This window comes from Diadema antillarum, unplaced genomic scaffold (genome assembly GCF_040938485.1).
Source record: "Diadema antillarum isolate AM-2024a unplaced genomic scaffold, OU_Dant_1.0 seq00000704_RagTag, whole genome shotgun sequence".
Lineage (NCBI taxonomy): Eukaryota > Metazoa > Echinodermata > Echinoidea > Diadematoida > Diadematidae > Diadema > Diadema antillarum.
In genome coordinates this window covers 731298-756336 of record NW_027271609.1, presented here as the reverse complement: position 1 = coordinate 756336, position 25039 = coordinate 731298, and the positions used below count along the sequence as shown (strand labels likewise).

The 25039-nt window shown below is 41.4% G+C and overlaps 1 protein-coding gene across 1 annotated transcript; it reads right to left on the bottom strand.

Annotated features, from left to right (window-relative positions):
- Positions 1-453: 453 nt before the first annotated feature.
- Positions 454-23957, bottom strand: LOC139737767 (uncharacterized). The gene is made up of 4 exons (XM_071648440.1): positions 23897-23957; positions 22714-22796; positions 20577-21960; positions 454-4350 (listed from the first exon to the last, which is right to left on the bottom strand). Exons 1-4 carry the CDS (start codon positions 23955-23957, stop codon positions 4301-4303), a joined length of 1578 nt encoding a protein of 525 aa, XP_071504541.1. The 3' UTR covers positions 454-4300.
- Positions 23958-25039: the final 1082 nt, after the last annotated feature.

Below are 25039 nucleotides of genomic sequence, written 5' to 3'. Positions count from 1 at the left end.
AAACCAACACAAAGTTGCCAGACATGGACTTTTAGTCAAGGGTAGATTCTGAAAGAGCAGACTCTTACCAAACTATGAATTGATGTCTAGCTATATACAAATGGCATTTCCAGATCCATCTAAATAATAATGGAAAGAAAGTACACACTGTGGAAAAGTGTTCACAGAGAAAAAGAGGCTTTGAAGTTTAGGGTCTATTCAAATATACCAACTTTCAAAGCAGTAACCATCATCTTTTCCAAAGCTGTTAAGAGTTGAAAGTGAAGAGTGTGTAGAGGGTTTTTAAAAATGTGAAGGGGCCTTTAAGACATACCTAATCACATTACATTTGTACTTATTACAAGAGTGTTCTAGAAAAACTGCAAACGAAAAAAAAAAAAACCCACAAATTACCATTAGTTTTATGATGCCAAACTTAAGAAGTACTGCTCTTTCAGTAAAGTAAAAAAAAAGAAAAATAAAAAGATTGATTCGGTTGACCCATTTAACCAATTTGAGTTCTAATAAAAAATTGGGCGTGTGACTTTTTGTTGGTTTTGTGATGCATGATCACATATTATGAGTGAATGCGAGTGCGTGTTGTGTGGGAAGATGTATTCATAAATTGGATATTTTCTGGCATGTTTTTTTTTTTCCATTCATTTCTTAGTCCCTTCTATTCCCTCACATTACCAGCTCTTTGCAATACTGAGAATAAAAAGAGCCACGCTAGTAACTACTATATACACTCAAATATCTCTTGATTTCGTTTTGTACATTTTGTCTTCATGTTTACATACGTAACAATCACCACGATATAAATAAGCAAGGGGATAGTCATACATGGTCTCTTGGAGACACTGCGGCTCTTCTACCTCCCAGACTTCCGCTCCCGCACACGCTTCTAAACGTCCCGACGCGTCGTCACGCACATGACAGATTTCTTGGGCTGTAGCGCTTGGCTGCAAAGCATCGTGGGAGCTCGCAGACTGTACACAAACATAGAGAACACGGCGTTTTTGGCATCAAAAAACAAAGACTTTCATTAGTGTGGACAACGCGCTAACAGATTTTCTCTGACGCTCACACTTCAATGCATGTGCGGCAAAAGATTTTAGTGACTCCTTCCCATGCAGGGAGGGGAAGAAAACTCAAATCAAATCAAATATATAAATTCAAATCAAATTAAATCACAAACTCTGGATGCAGTTCGCATCTTGTCGCTGAAACTGAGACACACTCTTTGGTGGGGTGAGGGGGGGGGGGGGGGAGATTTATTTTAGAATCTGCCACAGGCGGGTCGTCGACATCACAAGCTTGTCTTCCTCGCCAGTTCCCTCACCCTTTTGTAGTAACCAATAATCAATCAAACAATCAAACCCTCGGGCCATCAAGAACCCACAGATGTCCATCACAAGGCAACCCCTCTGCACATGGTTCAATGGAGGCATACCACACAAGATTTCGTCTTCCGTTCATCTGTACTTTAATACACCCACTGTTCTTCTCTCTTCTCTTGCCTTCAAACTTCAAGCATCGATTCTGAAATAAGAGCCACAGTTAAAAGTGGCAAGTACTGTGCTGGTCCGGCATTTTCCACCCTCAACATTTCAATGAGTGCGTACAATATTTACTAACGTATCAAATCCGTTCTTTCTCTTTTATACAGACAAGAAAATCCTAAGAACAGTGGGTGCAGTTAATAAACGGAAACAGCAAAACATTTGCCCACACGGACAGTGTACATCATCTTCAAGAGATCATCGTTGTACAGCGACTTGGTGGTAGAAGCACAAAAGGTAGCATCCCTGGAGTAATTTGCCTCGTATGCCTAATGATATTTCTGAATTTCACAGGCAAAAAGGATGGTGAATGGCTATTCAGTTTCTGGCCAAGCTCTTGCTTCTAAATTAGAATTTTGATTTGAATCAAGATTTCTCTTATGCTGCTGCTAAGGAGAGAACGAGTGATCGCGAGCAAGCATCCACAGGATGGACGGCTTACAGTTCCCTCTGACAGACTAAGCAATGGAGTTAACATGCCTTGCCCAGGAGAACAACTGTCACAGCCAGTAGACTTGAACCGCGGACCTTGGATCAAAAGTCCATTCTCTCATCCACTGTGCCACATTAGCCCCTCCACCGGACTTTCTAGGCAGTTGGGGCGCAGTTCCTAACACACGTGTGCTTTGTGCTCCACCCAAGTGCTGTACGGTACTTTTGACGGACAGATGCGGTACACGTGCGGGTACGCAAAACCTCAAAGGCTCAATCTTGGGTCGGCAAGGGAGGAAATCTCATCGAAGGTTGGTCGGTCGTTTCAACACTCTACAGAAACAGTCTTGCCATGGTCAACAGAGGGGAAATCAACATTATTATGCAGCAGCGAAAACGAAAAAGGATAAAGTCTGTCATTGAGACTTCAATTCAAGTACTGTGTTGTAAAACGCGCATTATTAAAAGTGAGGATCTTCTTTTTTGTGTTTTTTTGTGTTTTTTGTTGTTGTATACATTGTCACAGGGCAGAGCTTTGGAAGTACTTAAAACACATTAGTGAAAAAGTTTAATCTTGTGTAGCATTGGCTTCATAATATGACAAAAAGGTTCTCTTTCTCTCAAACCTAGTTTCAAAAGGCATTTAAAGTTACAGGATGTTTTCTATGCAGCAAAAAAAAAAAAGAGATTTACTTTCTCTAAGTCCTTGCGATTCCACATCGAACTAGTGGGTGTTTCCTTCAAATAGCTGAACCCATCATCGCTGCTATAAGGAGGCAAAGGTTTGGATGATTTTTTTTTTTCCATGCACAGTAAAAACATTTGTGTGATTGAGATGAGCACAGAGCTGGAGCTATGCTATCAAATGTGCACATATATGTACTTTGCAACATGCTCTCAACCCTGCACCAAACGCTATGCCTCGGACTACAGTTATTGGGAAAAGGAACTTTAATAAAGGGTGAGCTAACAGATTTGGACTTTTTTTTTTCCAGCTAACATCACATTTTCACACACGTTCAACATCACTGAATAGGAATGTTCTTCCACTCAGTCGATCCTACCATGTGCACATACAAAAAGTGTAACAGAACATTCGGCCTGAAGGCACGGCTGCTAGTAATATGGGAACTGCAAGTGACAAGAACATTTGTGACATAGTCATCACATACTCTTGATGCCCGACTAGACACAAAATCGAGGCCAAAGTATGGTATTTTTTCACAATAAGCTCAAAGCAGACATCTTACAAAGCAGAATACAATGAAAGCATTTTTATTTTGCTATCAAGAAGTGGTGATATCTCTGCAGGAACGCACTGTCACATATTCTTGCCGGAAGGCTTTGCCTGTCGCCTAAATTCACCATTGTTTTGTTTGTTTGTTGGTTTTTCCCTCCCGTGAGCTTTTTTCTGTCTCAAAATTTGATTGTACACTATACATGGGTCCAGAATACCTTGATCCCACACTGGGGGGTTGCCTTATGACTTGCAACATTAATCGTCCTTGGGAAATTCTCCTCTTCGCACGAACAGCCATGATAAATATTGTTTGCCTCTTTTCTTTTTCCCAAATCCACCATCTAATGTTTGCATTTCATTGCTACATAGAACATCACTGCTTCCTCTTATGCTTGTATGCAATCTCTCCTTGTACAATTCACTGTGTACTGATCCCATTTCGGGGAAATAACCCCATCAGAACTGAACCAAAACGAGGTACAATCGTGCCCATTGACATCCATCACGCGATGCAGAGACACAACAATGGGCCACCAAGAGCTGCCACTTTTCATCACATTATCACATCAAATGATTTTCAGTTTTTTTTCTTTTTTTTGTAGGAGGAAGACAAGACCCTAACCAAAAAAGTGAAAAAAAAAAAACCCAAAGAGTGTGAGAGACAGTGAAAAAAAAATCAGAACACTGATATCATCCAAGTGAATATCAACCTTTGTAGGTTTTTTTAAAACAATTGTATAGGATCACAACAACGACAACAAAAATATATCCCTGCGATGTCACAATCACGTGCCTGCTAGCCACTCTTCGTATAAGATTTAAAAAAAATCAAGAAGGGAATTGCTAAAAACGATGAACAGCAAAACAACGGGCGAAGGAAGTCTCCCAGGAGAGCGGTCCAGGACAGCTACTTGGCTACTGGTGGCCTCGCGAGATGGGAAGGCATCAAGGCAAATTTCGCATGATTCCTTTTGATTTTTTCGTGCTGTCACCCACTCCCTCCCTCCAGTTGATGCGGTCATCTGCCTGCTTCCCCCTTGGCACAGCTCTTTGCGCTGTCTTGGCTCGGGATTCTTGAAAGGGTCTCTCAGACGATGATGGGGCTTGTGGCATCGGTGTTTCTACTGCTGGGCGTATCTGTGGAGAGTCAGAATGAGATTTGTTTTGTTTTTTTCATTCAAAATCTTTCAAAAGAGAGAGGGACATGAACAGATGCTTTGCATGTTTCGACTTTTTAAACACAGCGTCGAGCGCATAATGACAAAATGACACAAATTGTTATATACTGTCTTTGTACACACTGGGGCACTGTTTCACGAAAGCAGTCAGACCTGACGAGTTGTCAGTCTCCGACAATTTCAGAAAAATCCTTGGTTTTGATTGGCTGAGAAGCTCTGGTCAGTGACTGTTACTATGGTAACTGTAAAGAGAATAACTTGTAAGGTCTGACAACTTTTGTGAAATTGCACCCAGATGGAAGGCAAAAATCATGAGAAACTTGGACAATCCTCTCAGTATTAAGCAACTTTTGAATTACTCTTCATAGATGGCTCATAATTCAATGGAGACAAGATTCAGCGTAAGATATTCTAGAACACTGCACAACAGATCATTAAATGTACGAGCTTTTATGCAATTTTCAAAACCGAGAACTATTCAAACCCAAATAACCTTCAGTCGAATGGGTTCACCTGCAATGCACTACAACACAACTTCAAACAAAGGCAAAGATTCTACTTTTCATGCATGATGCGTATATTATAGACTCGGGTTACGGCTACATAACATGATTTTTGTTTGTAAGTGGGCAAAAAGGCAAGCAGGAAATGGCAAACATTTGGAAAAAAAAACAAAAGGAAAGAGAAAGAAGAGAGAAAATGTCATATGAAATCCAGAGTGGTCAATCTCAGATACATGGAAATGTTGAATGTGCAGTGCGTGAGTGCATTTGCTGACTCAAAAAAATGCAATGGCCCCATGTGCAAATGGACTTGCTGCTGGTTAACGTTCATGCCTTCAGCCACCAAAAGAAGACAAAAATTACAAAAGAGCTCTCACATTTTTTTTTTCTGGTATTTCTATGAATTTGCAAGATATATGCTCCTCGAAAGTCAGAAGAGACAAACCTTTTGGAGCATTCCATCGCTGTCTATACTAAATGTGGCAAAATGCATGTGTTTGCCACTGTAGTTACATACACTTGTATCAAAGGGATATCACAAGCTTGGTTCTCTACATGTCCCGATAAAGAATAAGATGACTGCTTCTAAGGATATCTTCTGTGCCAGTAAGTTTATTTAAAGTTAGGGACTCTCAAGTAGAAACGTGCAGAAGAGGTCCTAGAATCGAAAGGTGTTCAATGTGGCCACGATCGCTAGGCCAAGATGTCTTGCACAAACAAATTTATGATCAGGAAGTACGTTAAAGGTAATAATACTCATAGCAGTGTATACTGGCAAAGGGGAAGTTCTTTTGTGTGAAATTAAAAATAATGACTGTGCACATATTATATGATCTTTTGTGTTTTTCTTGAAGATGGGTTAGTTAGAATTTGCAAACAAGCTGCTCCACTACCAAGTATCCTTGTTAAAATATAGAAGGAAAGTGGAATCTAGCTGGAAACAAGCACTGCAAAGGCCATTTTTACAGCTCAGGGTTAGGTGGGGATGAGTAGTAGACTTTGAGGTAACTGTGACTTGGGAGACTGAAGCATGGGAAAAGTAACATGGATGAGGAGGAGGGACAGGAGGAGGAAGAGGGAGAGGTGGAGAAGGAGGAGGAGGAGGAAGAGGAGGAGGAGGAGGAGGAGGAGGAGGAGGAGGAAGAGGAGAGGAAGGAGGAAGAGGGAGAGGTGGAGAAGGAGGAGGAGGAAGAGGAGGAGGAGGAGGAAGAAGAGGAGGAGGAGGAGAAGGAGGAAAAGGAGGAAGAGGAGAAGGAGGAGGAGAAGGAGGAGGAGGAGGAGAAGGAGGAGGAGGAAGAGGAGAGGAAGGAGGAAGAGGGAGAGGTGGAGAAGAAGGAGGAGGAGGAGGAGGAGGAGGAGAGGAGGGGAGGTGGAGGAAGAAGAGGAGGAGGAGGAGGTAGAGGATGAGAGGGGAGGGGAAGGAAGTGGAGGAGGAAGAGGAAGAGTAGGAGAGTAGCAGGAGAAAGAAGAGGAAGAGAAGGTGGAGAAGGAAGAAGAGGAGGAGGTGGAGGAAGAGGAGGAGGAGGAGGAAGAAGAGGAAGAGGAGGAGAAGGAGGAGGAGGAGGAGGAAGAGGAGAAGGAGGAGGTGAAGGAGGAGGAGGAGGAGGAAGAAGAGGAAGAGGAGGAGAAGGAGGAGGAGGAGGAGGAAGAGGAGAAGGAGGAGGTGAAGGAGGAGGAGGAGGAGGAGGAAGAGGAGGAGGAGGAGGAGGAGGAAGAGGAGGAGGAGGAAGTGGAGGAGGAAGAGGAAGAGTAGGAGAGTAGGAGGAGAAAGAAGAGGAAGAGAAGGTGGAGAAGGAAGAAGAGGAGGAGGGAAAGGAGGAAGATAGAAAGAAGAAGTGGTGAGAGAAATCTACTGGAATGATAAGATGAAACTGCCCATGTTATGCTGCTTAAAGGGATAGTACAGTATTGGTGGAGATGAAAGTGGGCTTTTAACTTTTTGCGAGATACCAAGAAAACACTTATGATATAGTACAGAGCATACCATTTTAAGAGGAATTCAGAGTTTATTTGATGAAAATCGCGTTTGGAACGACAGAAACATCCAAAAACAAAGTAAAACAAAGCGATTCTGATAAAGTGTGGGTCCCACACTTTATTAGAATCGCTCTTTTTTTGATATCTCGGCCATTTCAAAACCAATTTTCATCAAATAAACGTCGAATTCCCCATAGAATTACATGCTCTTTCATATTTCATAAGAGGTTTCTCATTATCTCACCAAAAAATATTAGAAATGTGAAATTAGGTCTCAACCAAAACTATACGATCCCTTTAAGAGCACGTACCACCACCCAAAGAATAGCTCTACATGGTGCATACATCAAGCACCGTGCGAAAAGCAGAGAACAATGTTTTCACATACCGCATGAGTTCAGAAGAATATAACACAGAGTACATGGCATACTATTTTATCAGAGACCAATCACCGTACACAATTGTACATGTATATAATTAGAAGATAATAAAACCACCACCCCCCTCCCCCACAACACAAACTGGGAGGTTATGTGAGCTCAACGCTAAATTCTATGCAATGCTTGACTTAACTTTGAAAACTTAACTGAATTGAATTGAAAAAAAAACCCCACCAACAACAACAACAACAAAGAAAGCAAACAGATTACTGTACAACAAATGGCACATAAGGGTGAGGTTTAATGGGAATAGGCTCTGAAACTAGATGTTTCTTGAAATCTACAATCCCACACTTCATGAATCATTTGTATTAGTACATGTAGCTATGAACCAGCCATACAAATAAGATGGGGAAGGGGGAAGGGGGGGGGGGGGGAAGGAGGGGAGGGGAAGGAGGGGAGGGAAAGGGGTGCGGTGGGGAGGAGTGGTTTATCGTGTAGCGCCCCCTGTCTATAACTCCTCATAATCTAGCACCACTGGTATCTCTTTCACATCAATGATGGCTCAAAGCAAGCAGTTTTCACAGTACATACACAACCATGTTTTGTTTTTTTCCATTCTGAAAACTGGTTTTCAAGCAACCCCCCCCCCCCACACACACACACACACTTAAAAGAGTGATTAATTAAAGCAAGCAGTCAACCTCTCACCCTTTGTAGACTAGTTCTGAGTATACTCAGGCCGGTGTTTATGGGAAATATGTGGTAAATGAGAAATAGCATATGAGTCCTCAACAGAATCGAACCTTGCTACACACACAACATAGTACATGTAACATAACACGTTCTTTTGTTCCGATTGTGTTTCTATGTTTTATTCTCTTGACCCATCCCACTTCCTGGTTGTCACTCAAGTGTGACATTCGTAATGAGCGCGGCAAGTGTGACGCAACCAAAATCAAATTCCACTCCAAGCTTGAATTTGACAAGGTAATGATGAAGGAGTTAAAAGCATCAACAACGTAATGGTATGGTATGGTCTGTACCGGACAAAATTATACGCCGTTGAGATTTTCTTCAGTTTTCTTTGCCAGAAATTGACTGACAACCATTGTTAAGAAACAATGCAATACCAGTCACCAAGTTGAAGGGAAAAAATATAGTTGTTTATTATTCTTATTCTTATCGATACCCTAGGTTCCCACATACAAATATTAAATATCATCCACCATCTGGGATTATTAACATGCTAACCTCTATTGCGCACTGCCTTTGTGAGCATTATGCCTCTACAGGTGCTAAGCACATCAGTCGCTACATCCTGGTTGTCACTCAAGTGTGACATTCGTAATGAGCACGGCAAGTGTGACGCAACCAAAATCAAATTCCACTCCAAGCTTGAATTTGACAAGGTAATGATGAAGGAGTTAAAAGCATCAACAACGTAATGGTATGGTATGGTCTGTACCGGACAAAATTATACGCCGTTGAGATTTTCTTCAGTTTTCTTTGCCAGAAATTGACTGACAACCATTGTTAAGAAACAATGCAATACCAGTCACCAAGTTGAAGGGAAAAAAATATAGTTGTTTATTATTCTTATTCTCATCGATACCCTAGGTTCCCACATACAAATATTAACTATCATCCACCATCTGGGATAATTAACATGCTAACCTCTATTGTGCACTGCCTTTGTGAGCATTATGCCTCTACAGGTGCTAAGCACATCAGTCGCTACATCCTTTTGTATATGAATGGACAACTACAGTATGTCCCCCCCAAAAATTACTATCAGATATTTGGATGACTTCCAATACGTATGTTTTAACCATCTCATTGCTACAAATGTTGTACATGTACTTTAGGGTCTTAAAATGTAATATCTTTACTTTATCATGCAGAAAACTCTGTTCAATTTGGTTAAGCGGTCACAGAGAAATGTGGATCGTTTTAACACATTTCATAGTTCTGATTCTTCCAAGTTAGGCAATTGGGTGCTCTTGGAACTGCAAAGTGTGTGAACACAATGGACAGAGCTTGGAGGGAAGGCATTCCTGACTTGCTCTACAAAGCTCCTCATTTCTCTTTGGCCACTGAAGCAAATTGGATAAGGTTTTCTCTAAGATGTGGGTAATAAGTTACAGTGTATAGTTTCATATCATGAAATTGTATTTTTAAAGTTATCATTGTGGAGGGTCCTGTAGTAATTTTTTTTTTTTTTTTTTTTTTGGGGGGGGGGGGGGGCATACAGTATAGTCAGGTATCCTATTACCGAACGGTATCCTATTACCAAACGCGTACTTTGTCAATGGAGCTTGTACAACAACTCGAATACGCATTCATTGCACTACGCGCTGTTATCTCACAGGGGAAGCCAGTGCCGAAAATTGCTAAACTGCAGCAAAAAACAAAACAAAACGTAATTTACCTCAAAGTTACGTAATAATTGCTAAAATTTCGATGTTCGTAATCCTGCGTTAATATACATTGACCGAAAATACAATGTACAATTTTCCCCATACAGAGGGCGCACGTTCGGTAATACAATACGATTTGCGTCGGTAAAAAGAGACAACTTTTGTGGAAGGGTTATTTGAAGTATGGATTTTTTCTAGAAGTTGGCTTATTTTTCACGTGTTTTCGTTACAGCTAAAGTCATCAGCATTTCAATTATCTATAAGGATATTTTTGGCTGAATTATTGCATAATGTTGCCCGTTTGGAGCAATAAAACAAAAATCGTTCGGTAATAGGATACACCTCCATACAAATCACTCTTTGTGACTTGTTGCTGAAGGTCAGCGTTCTTTTTCCATTTCCTTTCTTTTTTCTTTCTTTTTTTGTCTGTTACAGAAACACTTTGTTGGCAGTGCAAACACACACTTGACATGAACTATCCTCCCATTTTTATATTTTCGCTGGTCAATCACAGACGTACCAAAGTCTAGGTGGCATGAAGGCAGGGCAAATTGTCCAGTCAGATTACTCGATCAGAGATGGTGCAAACGTAAAATAGCCCTGTGTGTTATGAAGGAAGTGGTTCCAAAGCTTCCAGTCAATCCTGCTTGGTTGCAAATGTTTTCAACCTAAACGTGCAATACTTTCAAATGATGTGACCTCTTTCTCCCTGTCCCATTCATACCCCTCCCCCCCCCCCCCACACAAAAAAAAAGGAGGGGGGGGGGGGAGGGAGAAAATTTTACCAAATCCTGATGTTATCCTGCTTACTTGTTCCAGAGATACTTCTACTACCTATGTGAGTGCGAGACACACACCTGTGAGCCCCACCCTCATCCTTCTCTTTGAAGTGTGTCTATTGGCATGGTAAAGTTTTTTTTAAAGCCATCAGGCCATGGGTTCAAGCCCCAGTTGGCATTCATGCACTTGTTCTCCCCCCCCCCCCCCAAAAAAAAAAACAAAACAAAACAGAACATTTGATTTATAGACGGTGGTAATCATGCATTGCTTCTCTAAAGCTGTGTTTACACCATGTTCCCAACAACCTAAAAAAACGGGATGGACGTGAAACGATGAGTGGCAGGCCATGATTGCCGTGGATGCCGTGTCAGATTTTTAAGCTGTCCAAAAGTTTGCCACAGCAGTCCCGGTGCTAATGAGGAATTTTGTATGCCGTGATAAAACGGGGTGAATGCAACAAAACATGATGGGACGTACAGTAATAGACCGTAACAAAACTTGGAGGCAGTCCATAGCAGGACATGACAGAAAATATTCATAGTCTAGCCTGACCAGACGCTGTGAGAACGGTGTCTGATAGCTGCTAGGCCTATATGTTCAACGGGGCGAGGACTGGAACGAACAGGACTAGAATGCAAAGAGGGGGGCACAGAATGTCTCATCAACCACTGCGCACGGTGTTATGGGCAGATGGGGCTGCCATGGCCGCCGAGAACATGTGTAAACGCAGCTTGAAAAAATGATTCTAACAGGGTTTGTGTGTATGTCTGCATGCGTGCGGAGGAGGAGGGCGAGGGAAGGGGGTGGTAGTCGCGCAAGAGTTGTCTCCTTGAAGGAGGATGACAATGCAAATTAATGTTCGCGCTTACTGGGACATACCCCAGTGGCAAGGAATGAGGTACCAGCTATTCATTTCGTATATTGCTATGGCATCTCTTATGATAATGATAATAATGACATGGAAAATTTTTATAGTGCTTAAAACAAACATTTTTCAAAGCACTTGACAATCAAAAAGAGACCGAACATATGCATCAACTATGAATGCAAATAATCCAAAATACATAATAATCAGTTTTGTTCTTGAAATAGAAACAAAAAATGAACCTGTTCAAACAGACAGGGCAGGGGATGAGGAAGAGAATTCAGTTGACAATGCAGCTTGCACACATGGGTGATAGCAGCCCATGTGTGACCAGGGAGGTGCTAGAGAAGGAGAGGCAACTAAAGCTCTCCTTTGAAGTCATGCGCGGCACCGCCGAGAAGTTATGCTTTCAACAACAGGTGTTACCCATGTGCTTTGACAAAAGAGAGCATCAATAATCGGGACCAGCGCTCTCACATCTGCTCCTACTGCAATTCGCTCTCTCTTTCAATGTGATGGCAACAATGAATTTGTGTACCTTGAATTGGAGCAGCGAATCAAAATGCAGTGTAAAACTCACAATTTTAACAGCAAATAGTTTAAAAACACGCTGGAACACGCTTTAACGGAGTACTTTATTTGAAAGATCAAAATATCCCTTTATTAAAAGATAGAAAATTAACATGCGGAAATGTGCGCATTTTAAAAAAATAATGTTTTTAAGAGGGCCTAATTTTAATTTCCTTTCGATTTGCGAATTACGAAGAAACTAGAAATACATGTTAATAATAGTGAATTCTTTCCTAAACTATTCTAAATCGATTCGAGTATTTCATATAAAATTTTGCGGTGAAATAAAGCTTGTAATTCAACGAAAGGTGAAATGCGTTCTTCGTCTCCGAACTTCGTCTTGCAACTAGAGCGGTGCCGAGCATGACTTCAAAGCGTAATGGAATGCTAGACATCCCATTGTAACGCCTTGAACCCAAACATGTATTTGCATGAATTACGAAGAGTTGCCACTCCATCTCTGTAACACCTCCCTGGTGTGACTTGACGCTTGAGCTGCTCTCGACAGAGAACATGCACTGCATGACTCTTCATGTTGCAGCTTGAAGTTTGCTATTCAATGTGACCAGATGTGTATGACCCCGTTTACAGTGCGAGGCTCGGCCGCGGCCGAGTCTACCTTCATTTCAGTGTAAACGCGCAAAAGGCCAAATGCGAGGCCAAAATTGGCCTCGCATTTGGCCTCGCTCTGGAGGTGGTCTCGGCGGCCGCGGCCGAGCCCGGCCTTTTCTCAGTGTAAATGCAAACTGGGCCAAATGCGCGGCCGATTTTAGTCTGGCTTCCAAACCCTCTGCCTGTACTACTTCGCTGTTTAGGATATTAACCCCCTCAACGTCGAAAACTAGTATGGTTTAAAGGTAGTATTGTCCTGCAAAGGATTTTTTCCTTCGGCAAATGCCTTTGCCGAACGGCGACTTCGTCGCCACGGAATTCATTTAGCAAAGGGTCTGAAAACCAGACAATACCATTACCAAATTGCGTCACTACGACAAAATATTGAAAGGTTTGAATCAACAGCGCGGCCGAGCCCGGCAGTGTAAACGGACAAAATTGCGGGGCCCGGCCTCGCAATTGCGGCTGGGCTCCGCCGCGGCTCGGCCCAGCCCCACACTGTTAACGGGGTCTAAGTCTCTTTATGGTCTCTTTGTGTTGCAGCTTGAAGTTTAGCTAATGTAACCAGATGTATGGATTTTCCCTCCGCAAATACATGTACTGTACAAGTGCAAAGCATGCCTTTTTTTTGGGGGGGGGGGTAATTTATCAACCCAAATTCTCTCATGAATGTGCTACATTATTACAAAAATTCAATACTCTGATGTGAATGATATCAAGTTATCACTTTTTTATATCACGTAAGCAAAAAGAAAACAAAAAAAAATTGTAAAGATTATATACAAGCCATTAACCTGTTGAGGATTAGTCCTGAGTGTGCTCAGGCAGGTCTTTATGGGAAAATGTTTCCATGGAAAATCAGCTTGTCCTCAATGGGTTAATCACTTATAACATGATATCACTAGCTAATCCAATCTTTATGCTTGTACATGAGCGCCAGTAGTTACTGTGAATATCATTGTCTCATAGCAATATGAAAAACTTTCAAATTCTATCACTTTCTTATTTTTACGAGTCTTTCTGGTGACATGTTCTTCAATTCTCGCGATCGCCAATGACGTAAAAAGTACCCGGATGTTGATTTAAGCGTCATTTAAGGTGCATTATGGGATAGTCCGGGAGCCAAGTCACTTCCGTTCGTACGCGCGTGATACGCGACTTATGCTATTTACACAAACAACCGACTGTTTTCTATGTGTACTTACTGTTTCCTCATCTTGAATTTTAGCTTTAATATGATTTGAAATTTCTCCATTCTTGAGAAATTGCTGTAAATACGACTATGGGTCGTTACTGTGGAGCTGTCATGTGTTGCTCGCACGACAATAAATGAACAAATTCTACAGAAATAGGTCCCTTACTGGCATGCGAGACGTGACATGGCCGCGTGGGTGAAGTTTGCAGGTGACTCCACAGTGCAGCGTGCCTGCGTGCGACTTGCTTGGAAGAAATTGCTTTGATCAGAGACAGCTAGAGAAGTTCGAGATCACGGTTCGTTCCCGCTTGTGTTCGCGGCACCTCGACAAAGAACAAATAAAAAAAGATGGGCATTCCATGACGATATCCAGGTGGGTGAATATTTTCCAGTATTACTATTATTTTCAGCGTATGCAGAGATGACTGATCATTGATGTGCAATTAAGTCAATCGCATGATCAAGCAGTACGATGTACCAGTATGTCTAGCTTGCGTCGCGTACGTGCATGCGATGCATGCATGCTAATGCAAGGCCTAGGGCAATGCGGAGGCTATAGCTCAGTATGTATCCATCACTGGCCTGGCCACCGGCTGGTTCGGGTACAGCCGCCTACTGTACTAGTATCTGTGGTTGGCACTGCGCTATATAGGTACGGTACACATACGCGCACGCTAGCGCTGTGCAAAATATGCCCCGTGCCGAAAGTGCCCCAGTCCCGGAAGTGCACTAAATCTTGACGAAAAAGCCACATCCGGGTACTTTTTACGTCATTGGCGATAGCGAGAATTATACTACTTATATGGTGAGGCTTTTACTCTTATTTTTTCTTATTTCAAGAAAAGATTTTGGGGTATTTTTTATTTATTTTTTTTCTAAGGGAAATTGAATATGGTGAGGATGTCATTGCAAGCATTCAGAGTGGTTAGTTCCAGAAAGGACTGTCCAATATTTGTGTATGGGCAAACTACATGTATGTTTGGTCAAGGGGATGTCCGGGGGTTTGTTTCTTACGTCCAAGGTCCAATGTCCAATGTCTGAGGTCCGAGACTGAATATCAATTGTGGGATTTGCATGAATCACTCTGATCTGCTATAGATACAACCAGCGGCCTGTCTGTCTGAAATAATGTTATGCTATTGTATCCCGACTACGCACAAATCCACAGTCCATACGGTGGGTTTTGCAGAAATGGCTGGATTATTGGGATGTGGTCAAGTGCATTGTTGGGTGCGGTGTTGATGTGGGGTGCGGTGTTGTTGTGGGGTGCGGTGTTGTTGTGGGGTGCGGTATTGTGGGGTGCGGCAATGACCAATGAGAGGTGACAGAGGGGTGCATCTCCTCCAAAATAACAAAAGCAAAAGTACGAAGCCCAGACCCTTTGAAATGGCAGAACGAATTGTGCTTTTAAAGGGAGGAGTGGAAAGTAAGTCAGGGCAAAATGACAGTGAGCGAAGCGGAAAGCCAAAAAGCCACGAAAGGGGGAGAGTAGGTGTGATGAACGACACTCGATAGATGGCAGAAAAATCAAGCGATACAATGTGGATAAATACATTTAGATTTGCATTTCTGTTTTTTAGACGTACAGCGTGGCATGGGTGGTTTAAACTCGTGAGTGGCGGCCATTTTTCAGCTACACCCACTCTTGGAAGACGCGTTTAGCTCTGGCAAGTAGACCACCTGTGTGTTGAGTAAAATAACAGACGCACACCCACACACACACAACACACACAGCACACACAAAGAAAAATGCACAAAGAGGATAAAATCAGAAAATACAACAACAAACAAACATTTGGAAAATTGCTAAAACCAAAATATGCAACAATTAAGGGGTGGGGGCATAGTTACATGAAATATGTGAGATTAGCTTAACAATGATCAAGAAAGCACAGATGCAGCATAACAGTAGAAAAAAAAAGCATTCTAATTAAAGAGAATGACACTTCAAAACATCAAAATTAGCCCATGAATTAATTTAGGTATGCATGGTGAAGCACTTAGAACTCTCAAACACCTCAAGGTCATGGCAGTAATTCATCGTGAATGTAGCCCTTAAATTTGCAGCATTAATCAAAAGCGGGAGATGATTTCAGCTTGAAATCTGCATAAATGCAAGATTGATATGTTTCATATTTCTGGCACTTCTATTATAAAGGTAAACAAGATAAATAATCATATCCAATTCCAAGAGTTCTGCATGGCCTGTATGAATTTCTTAGGATCTGAAATTGTGCATGATACTCTTGTTCAAAATGAAGGAATTACGTAAACTCATTAAATCATCGCCTATAGGAATGCACAGAGCCCTGCAAAAGTCTATGTGGATTTTAAACTTTGGTTGGGGAATGGACTAAATAAATTTTACCAGAATTGTGAATCTGAAGGACAAAATGCCTCTCAACATGGCAAATTTCAAACTATTAAGTATTGTGTATCATCAAGTCCTACAATGTATAGGTTGTGTGTCCCTTTTACAATATATCTCACAAATTTTTGCTTGGTTGAAGAAACATCTTGTATGATATCTGAAGGTAATACACCTCAGGATCTTTAAATAAGGACTGAAAAACTAACCCCATATCACTTTAAAAAAAATTCCCCTTTCGTACCCAGAATAATGACTGAATTTTTTTTTTTTTTTTTTTTGTATGAATAAATTCATGGGCAATCTATAGCATTTATTCCCTCTCCATCGTAAAGAAGTTTCCAGTCTTTTCAATCTGAGAAGAGGTCTGAATGAGTTACCTCTGCAATATGCCAGCTTATGAAAGGAATCCAGTTTTCATGGTTGCAAAAGGGACACACAAACTTTAAACCAAATGATGTGACGGAATGCATAATGTGGTCCCTTGGAACAGAATTTGAACAACAACAACAACAATAACACAAGCAAAAAAGAAAGAAAGAAAGAAATGAAAACCCCCTGTAAGAAACAAAATTGACAAAATCGTGCCCAGTATTGGAAACTAGACTCTATCCTACTATACACGTGAGGCTGATCCCTCTGAGCTCCCATGCCACCACCTTGCAACAAAAAATGGACGTCCTTTAATCGGCACGACAGCATTCAAGAGAATCAATTGTACTTCATTGCAGTGCAGTCATGTTAGCAATAAGACACGCTACACACCAGTATAATTGTAATTTGTTGACCCAGGGCACCACCCTTTCCTGGTGTTTCAAATTTTCTTTTGTTAGAAAGCTTTCCTCCCCCACCCCTTTCGAGCATACACCAGATCTAGTAGGGTACCCCAAAGTGTCAACATGCATGTTTTTGTGTATCTGTGACCATGCATCACAAAACCAACAAAAAGTCCCACCCCTTGATTTTACGTGAGGACTCAAAAATGGGGAAATGGGTCAACCGAGTCAACCTGAGTTTTTCATATTTTCTGAAAGAGCTTTCCTCCTTCAACATCATTCTTCAGTTTGGAATCATAACATGAATTGGAAAATGTGTTTTCAGCAGTTTTTCTACAACCCTTTTTTTTTTTTGGGGGGGGGGGGAAGTAGAATGATTAGGTATGGCTTTCTTCTTCTTCTTTTTTTATAATAGAGGCCCCTTTACATTTCTTGAAATCCTTTGCACACTCTTCACTTAAAAGTCTAATAGATTGAAACATAAGAAAGGATAACACTACTGCTTTAAAAGTTGGCATTAATCATGGACAGAATGTGTTATTAGAATATGATCAATTTCAGCTTAATCTAATAGTCCCTTCATTGTTGTTGCTGGGTTGGTTTACATCCTGTGTTTTGTCCCTTTCATTGCGAAGCTAGCATGGCTTGGTAAAAATTCAGTGCTTGCATAATTAAGAACCTGTACTTCCGAACCCCTTTTCTTACACTTTTCCAGAGTGTGTGCTTTCTTTCCAGCATTTATATGTAGATAGGTTAGGGGAGTCCATTTAGATTGAGTTATACATCATTTTAAAGCTTAGAGTCTGCTCTTTCAGAATCTGCCCTTAATTAAAAAAATTCATGTCTGGCAACTTTTTGATGGTTTTGTGATGCAGCGTCACATTTGTTCTCCAGATCAGGTAACAATTTGTGTGCTTAGAGTGTAGACTAAAACAGTAAACCCCATAGCACATTATCCACTGTCTAAGGTCCCTTGGCTCAGAGAGGGTTAAACACAGGTTTCTTATGTGACCTAGGGGTCCAATCAAAGTGGTTTATGTATAACCTACATGTATGGACTTCTACAAATCATATTTCTTTGGTTTTGTGCTGTACAATCATTACATGACGTACAGCTGTATCTTTCAAATATGATCTTTGCTATCCACTGCCAGTATCTTGTACAGAAAAATAAACCTTCTTTTTTCACTTTCAAGAGCCGTATTTTCGGTCACATACCAATTGGCAACCACTTGACTTTGTGTGTGTGTGTGTGTGTGTGTGTGTGTGTGTGTGTGTGTGTGTGTGTGTGTGTGTGTGTGTGTGTGTGTGCAGACTTTATGAATTGAAGTGGTGGCATGGGGAGGGGGCTGCTGATAATCATTGCCCTTTAAACTAAAGAGCAAACACAGACACGGATACAAATATGTCGGACATGATATCCTGACAACATTTTGATTCTCCATCTAAAGAAAACAAAATTTCTTCCCTTCTTATTATTCATGTATCTACATGAAGTCACGTTCTAGTCTTGATTTGCATAATTACAGGTCTGTGGTCCCCTTAAAATATGCAAGATAAAAAAGCGTGTTGGAAAAAACAAAAAATCCCCCCCCCCCCCCAAAAAAAAAAAAAAAAAAAAAAAATCACTTGTTTTGTGGCAAGCAGCAGGTGTGATTTTTGTGCATAGCCTGTATACAAATGACCTTGCATACAACATAAATAAATATTGCCTGATACTGTTGTTTATATGAACTTTCAGTGATCTATTACCTTTTAATCACATTTCTGTACACTGCCTGGTTGCAACGAAGGCATTTGAGTGATAAAGCAACTTTCTGCACATTTATGGTGCAAATAGATATGAAAATATTGCTCTTGGTTACATATTGTATATGACATAAGTGCACTCATATAAATCATAGTTAATATATAAATATATACATACATGTATGAATATATTTCAATGAAGTCAGGTACAGCAGTGAAGCTGTGCTTTTATCTTTACATCGTGGAGTTACAACTTTGTACATTTTGAAATGGTTCTTTAGCATACCGATCACCAACATATATACAAATTTGTCAATTATTTCCTCTAATGAATGATATAAAACAAGGTATTTAATTTTATATCGTGAATATATGTGCATATGATTGGTAGCATGGCTGCAATAGAAGAAAAACCTCGTAGAATGATTATAGTGCTTTATTAAGCTTGCATATTGCTGTTGATTTCCTTTATATGTGCAAATAAGCAAGAATATTGGACACATAAAGAGAAGATACAGATACAAAATATTGTATTCCAAACTATACATCACCCACTGGACTTACAACCCATCCAGTAAAGCCAGTGGAAAAGCCTACTGAAATGAGATTGCCATATTTTAGAGGGGCCTTTTCTGCTTGTTTGTTTGTTTGTTTGTTCTTGCAATAGTACAAGCGGGAGACTGTTTCTATAAACTGTCTGTGCATATCTCATAATTTTTGAAGGTTTTCGAAACTTTTGTAAAGTGCTTGTCTGTAAATCATGGAAAGTATTTTAAGATTTCACTTTTCCAAGAAAAAAATAAGAAAAATCATCTATCATAGCCACTGTTTCATTTTATGTTTTCAAGAACTCTAAAACAGTTTCATTGTGTTTTATGGTACAACAAAACAATGTAGATAACATCTATTCTAATGTATTCATGACTGAGTGACATTTATCAATTTTTTTTTTAAACTGCTCAAGAGTACTTGAATAATGATAATCATGTTTACTTTTTGCTTGCCCACACAATTTGGAATAAATTGGTTCTTGTGTAGTTAACCATGAGAGTACTTCTAAACAGATTTCTCAAAATGTCACCAAATCACAACTTTGATTTCAATTATACACTAGATGGAAAGTCAGTGAAAAAGATATACTGACTACTGGTGCTCTTTGTACATAACTAAATTCTTGGGCTTGATGGCAAGATAGGCCAATAGACTTTAATCTACTTACAAAACACAGATTTAAAATTTAGAACAGTTTCTCAGTGTCTATCTCATGTTACTCTTGAATCTTTCTATCTTTCAATAAAAGGCTATTAAATTACTTCTTTTGAAGATAGAAGTTAAATCTCCTTACAGTTTGCAGTCATGATCATTTGGATCCTTCAAATACTCTAATGCATTCAGACTCAAAACAATGTTGCTGCCATCAGTGAAATAGTGGTATTAAACTTGTTTCGATGAAAAGCATGATTTATTTGCCTCTTACCTAATTAATATTCAACCCAACGATGATAATACATATATTTGAGTCGCAGTGTGTAACTGCAGCCCATTCCTCTGCAAAACCTCGGAGGTTACAGTTCAGGAAACTCTTTCTGCGCAGATCTTTTGTGAAAGTGTTCCCCCTATCTATGGGTGGAATTCATCATCCTTTTTACGATGCAATAAAAGAAAACGCTGGTCTTCTTGCCATGTGTTTTAGTTAGGGATGTCACTGGATTAGGAGCAAGTGGCCCTGCATCCATGATGGTCGTTTTAGTACAGGCAAATGAGCAATGATCTGTTCTGACATTCCTTCATGCGTGAATGCAAAAATGAGAGGCACGAGTGGCGTAGCATGCAAAACCAAAGACAAGTTCACTGGATTAAAGTGGGAAGGAAAAAAGAAATCCCAACCCTTACGGGAGCAAGCAGCTCAAGCCCTGGAAGGGATCAGGCTACTTGAGTCTGCTAGAGATGCGACAGGTACTTGGCTGAAGTTAAAGTTTCCTTGACTTACCTTGTGTCTTTGTTCCCTCAACAGGCTTCTCTCCATCAGTGTCGTCTTGTTCGTCCGTCGTGGAGCCGACGGGAACATCCGAGGAGGCGGAGTCCAGTGAGATGATGCTCGCCGGCCGGCTGTCCCCCTCGGGGACTTCTAGTTTAGTTTGTCCCGGCACGTCCGTTGGGATCGTCTCCACTTTGCCCACACTTGGTATGGTCTCGGGCTTCTCGCCTTCAGGTCCCAGGTCGTGCTTCTCGTCGGACCTTTCAACGTTCGAGATCAGGTCTCCAGAGTTCGTGATGCTGTCGACGACCTCGATGTGACACGGGCTGGGCGGTCCCTGCCACTCTGTCGTGGGGAGGTTGGGCTCTGTGGCGACGGGGTCAGAGTCTGCTTCCTCCCGGGGAGTGTCCCCTAAAGACTCCACCTGTGCTGCACTGGAGTCTGCATCACTGTGCCCTAAAAGCGAGGGGTCCTCTGTGCTCTCTACAGTTGCAACATCGGTATTTAGATCCTGGGTCTCTGCCACATCAAGGGTCCTCTCCACCATGGGAGTCTCATCAACACCGGTTCCAACGTTGCTGTTTTCATCGACCAGCGGTACCGATTCGCTTGTCTCTCTCGGAAGCAATGCTTGCCTATCGGCATCATGGATCTCCTCGGCTCCTCCACCGGCACTCGGCGTTACATCCGGATTGTCACTATCACCGTGGTAACCAGCATCCTCCAGCGAATCGTCCGCTCTCACTTCCTGCCTCTCGCTCTCGACGGGTCCTCCCGTTTCCGTGGCGACCTGCCCCTCGCCCTTGGGGTCACCGCGCTCTATATCTTTGGTACATGTATCAGAATTTTCCTGAGTCCTTTCCTGCTCCTCGCTTCCGCTGCCTTCTGTTGCGGCAGCCCTCGGTCCCTGCAGCTGCTCGTGGACAGCGGACCTCAGCTCCGACAGCTGCTCGTTGACGACTTGACACGCAACGGCCGCTCCCACCTCTGGCTGCACCTCCGGCTGCACCATCATGGGAATGTCCACGTCGTGGTCGTCAAAACTCTTGCCCTCCACATCCTGCACGACTGTGTGCTCCTCCGCCTCTGACGATTCCATCGTCTTGGAGTCCTCCGACTCCGTGGCGCTCGAGTCGCCAGAGTAGGACTGCCGATTCCGCTGCTTGTCCGACAGATCCTCCCCATCCTCCAGGATGTCAGGGATGGAGTCGGCCGACGCCCGCATGGGCGGCCCCCGGTCTTCGGAGAGCTGGAGGTTGTTGAGTTCATGCTGCGTTACAGTTAGCTCCGATTTGAGCTGCTCCTGCTCGCTGTACATCTTCTCCTGAACGAGCCGGAGAGCTTCATTTTCCTGCTGCAGTCGGCTCTCTTCGATATCCTTCTCCTGCTGCTGCTCCTGGATTGGAGAAAATTTACATGGTGATCAAAAACCTTGTATTAAGTTCTTAAGGTCTTACCTTGATATGAAGCCATACTGATAATTTCTTCTCTCAGGCAGTTGGGAAATATCAATCATGTGGTATATGATGAACAAAAGACATTGGAATGCACCTTCCCCTAGACTGAGCATAACTTGCATGTTTCCTCGTTACAATATGATTAACAAAAGTCATTGCATGCTACATGAGTGATGTTGAGGGTATCGTGAATCAATACAAGTTATCATGCACTCGCATAGCACAGGTCCCTTCAGTGAGCCCCTGAAATTCCCCTATTGCCTGACAGTGACAGGGCCACCAACATGTACATCACCAAAAACTCAAAGATGATCCAAATCCTCTATTTCTCACCTCCTACGATTACTTCATCCTTTCCACTCTTACACGGTGCTATTGACATTCATGCAACATCATGGAAGTTCCATGAAGCAATTATGGAGATATTCTTATAACATGCACCTCAATATTCCAAAATTAGTTTCCAAACCACGACATCTTTTATATTTCCTTGTCAAAAAAAAACCAATACAAAAGGCTCTACAAAGCAATTATTGAGATACTCTTGTGCTATATGCACCTCAATACGCCAACATTACTTTTCAAACTATGATGGCTTTTTAAAATTCCTTGTCAAGACACAAACATATAAAAAGTTTTCAGGCAGACTTGGCCTTTTGTGCAGACGGCATGGGACGGAGTTCCAGACTTACTGACATTACTGTGAGCTGCTTGTCGATGGCTTGCATGGCCTCTACCAGAACCTTGTTTTCTGAAGACTCACCAACTGCATCATCTGGATTATGAAAATGTAATGCAAAGAGAAAGACAGATAGTTAGATAGAAAGAAAGAGAAAGATTGAGATAGATAGATAGACAGGGAGAGATAGAAAAAAATAGGAGATAAATAAATACAGAGGGAGAGAGATAAATAGGGATATAGACCCAGAAAGAAAGATAGAGAAAGATATATGAATACAAAGAGAAAGATAGAGAAAGAGATAGATAGATAGATAGATAGATAGAAAGATAGGAAAGAGATAAATACAAAGAGAGATTAATAGGGACATAGAACCAGAAAGAAAGAGAGAGAAAGATATATAGATACAAAGAGAGGTAGAGAGAGAGAGAGAGAGAGAGAGATAGACAAATAGAAAGAGAAAGACAGAAATAGACAGATAGACAGAGAGATAGATAGAAAGAAAGATAGAGACAGAAAGATAGGAAAGAGACAAACAAATACAAAGTTAGAGAGATTAATAGGGATATAGAACCAGAAAGAAAAATAGAAAAAGATATATAGATACAAAGGGAGAGATAGAGATTTATAGACAGACAGAAAAAGGTTTCAAAAGGAAGATAAATAGAGAGAGAAAAGCAGATAGATTATGAAGTTACAGGAAATGACAAACCACACTTCATGAACTCCATTATTTCACAACACAATGTGAACACGTACCAAGTACAGCGGTATGACATATATAATTTAAAAAAAAAAAAAAAATTCTGCACATAGTTATATTGGCAAAGTAAAGAACACGGCCAAAAATTGCCTTCCATTTACATAAATGCAAATGAATACTGTTTCCACGGCAACAGATCCTGATTGCCGATTTAACCACTTGCACAATTAATAATGCAATTCACAAGACTCTACGCTCACAAAACACACAGTGAATGACTAGCCGTATTTGGCTCTTCATATCACCAGAAACGCTTTGACCAATTCTGGTCTGTTCTGTTTCAAACGTTCTCCACGCATCCAGCAAGATTCTGTCAGTTTCTTTACCATGACCTTTGAACTCTGACGTTTGGTCCATCTCTTTTTTTCTATGATCTAATTCTCAATTTTCCCCAACGCATCCAGTGGAGCTCTGTCAATGACTTCAGCACGACCTTTGAACTCTGATGACCTCTCTGCATGGTTGGTCATTGGGTTGCAAGGGACACAGATCATTGTGGTACAGAGGAAGATCTACTTACCTAGTACTGGTCTAATTCTGCTGGTGAGTACCATCAGGGATCGAACTTGTTCTAAGAGGCTGGCACTTTCATTTGGCAACTTGAAAGACAAGAAGAGACAAGGAAAGAAAACACTTCATTTAAACCTTTAAGTCTTGTCATGTTATGGTTGAGTTTAGTTATCATTGATTTGTCACAACATAGTTTAATTGTTGTTGACATATCACCTTTCTTATTTGCGCAATTGGATGAATAAAACAAACTGTCACAGAAACTGAAACTTTATATCATTTGACAACTGGCTACTCAATCTGACCCAAGTAACATCATTGGTCATCACAGCTTTTATAACTTTTCACAAGGAAAAAAAAAAAAAAAATGAAAACCACAACTCTTGGTAAACATTCTGATGCACAGCACGTGTGTTGTTGTTGTTTTTTGAGGACAGTTAGGTCACATGACCCATGTCTGTTCGTTTACCTGCTTTAATGTCTCCTCCAGTGTGGTTCGGATGTCTCCCGTGGGCTCCGGCTCGGGAGTTGCTTGGTTCACTGCAGCAAAAAGAGACGACGGCACTCCCGTGTCATACATCATTATTTCAACACTCCTTTCCCATAATACTAACACGTACACTGTACAGTATGTCCCCTTCCTCCCTCCCCCCCCCCCCCCCCCATTACAATCAGATTTTCGCATTGATAACTTCCAATATGATTAAACTGTCTAAATGCTATTTCAGGGTCTTGAAATACAGGTATCCGGGCAATAACCCCCCCAAGGGCAATTTCACCCAGCTAAATACTGGTTAATGGTAAGGTTAGGGTTAGGGTTAGGTTTAGGGTGAGGAGTTTGGGTTAGGATTACGATTACGTTCCGGATTAGGATTAGGATTAGGGCCACGGGGAGGTCCGGGGTAATTGCCCAGGGGGTAATTGCCCTAGACCCGAAATACAGTACAACATCTTAGCTTGACTTGTATTTTACAAAAACCTCATTTGATTTGGGTAAGTGGTCACAGAGAAATATGGATCATTGTAAAGCATGTCATTGGTCTGATTCTTCCAAGCTTAGCACTTG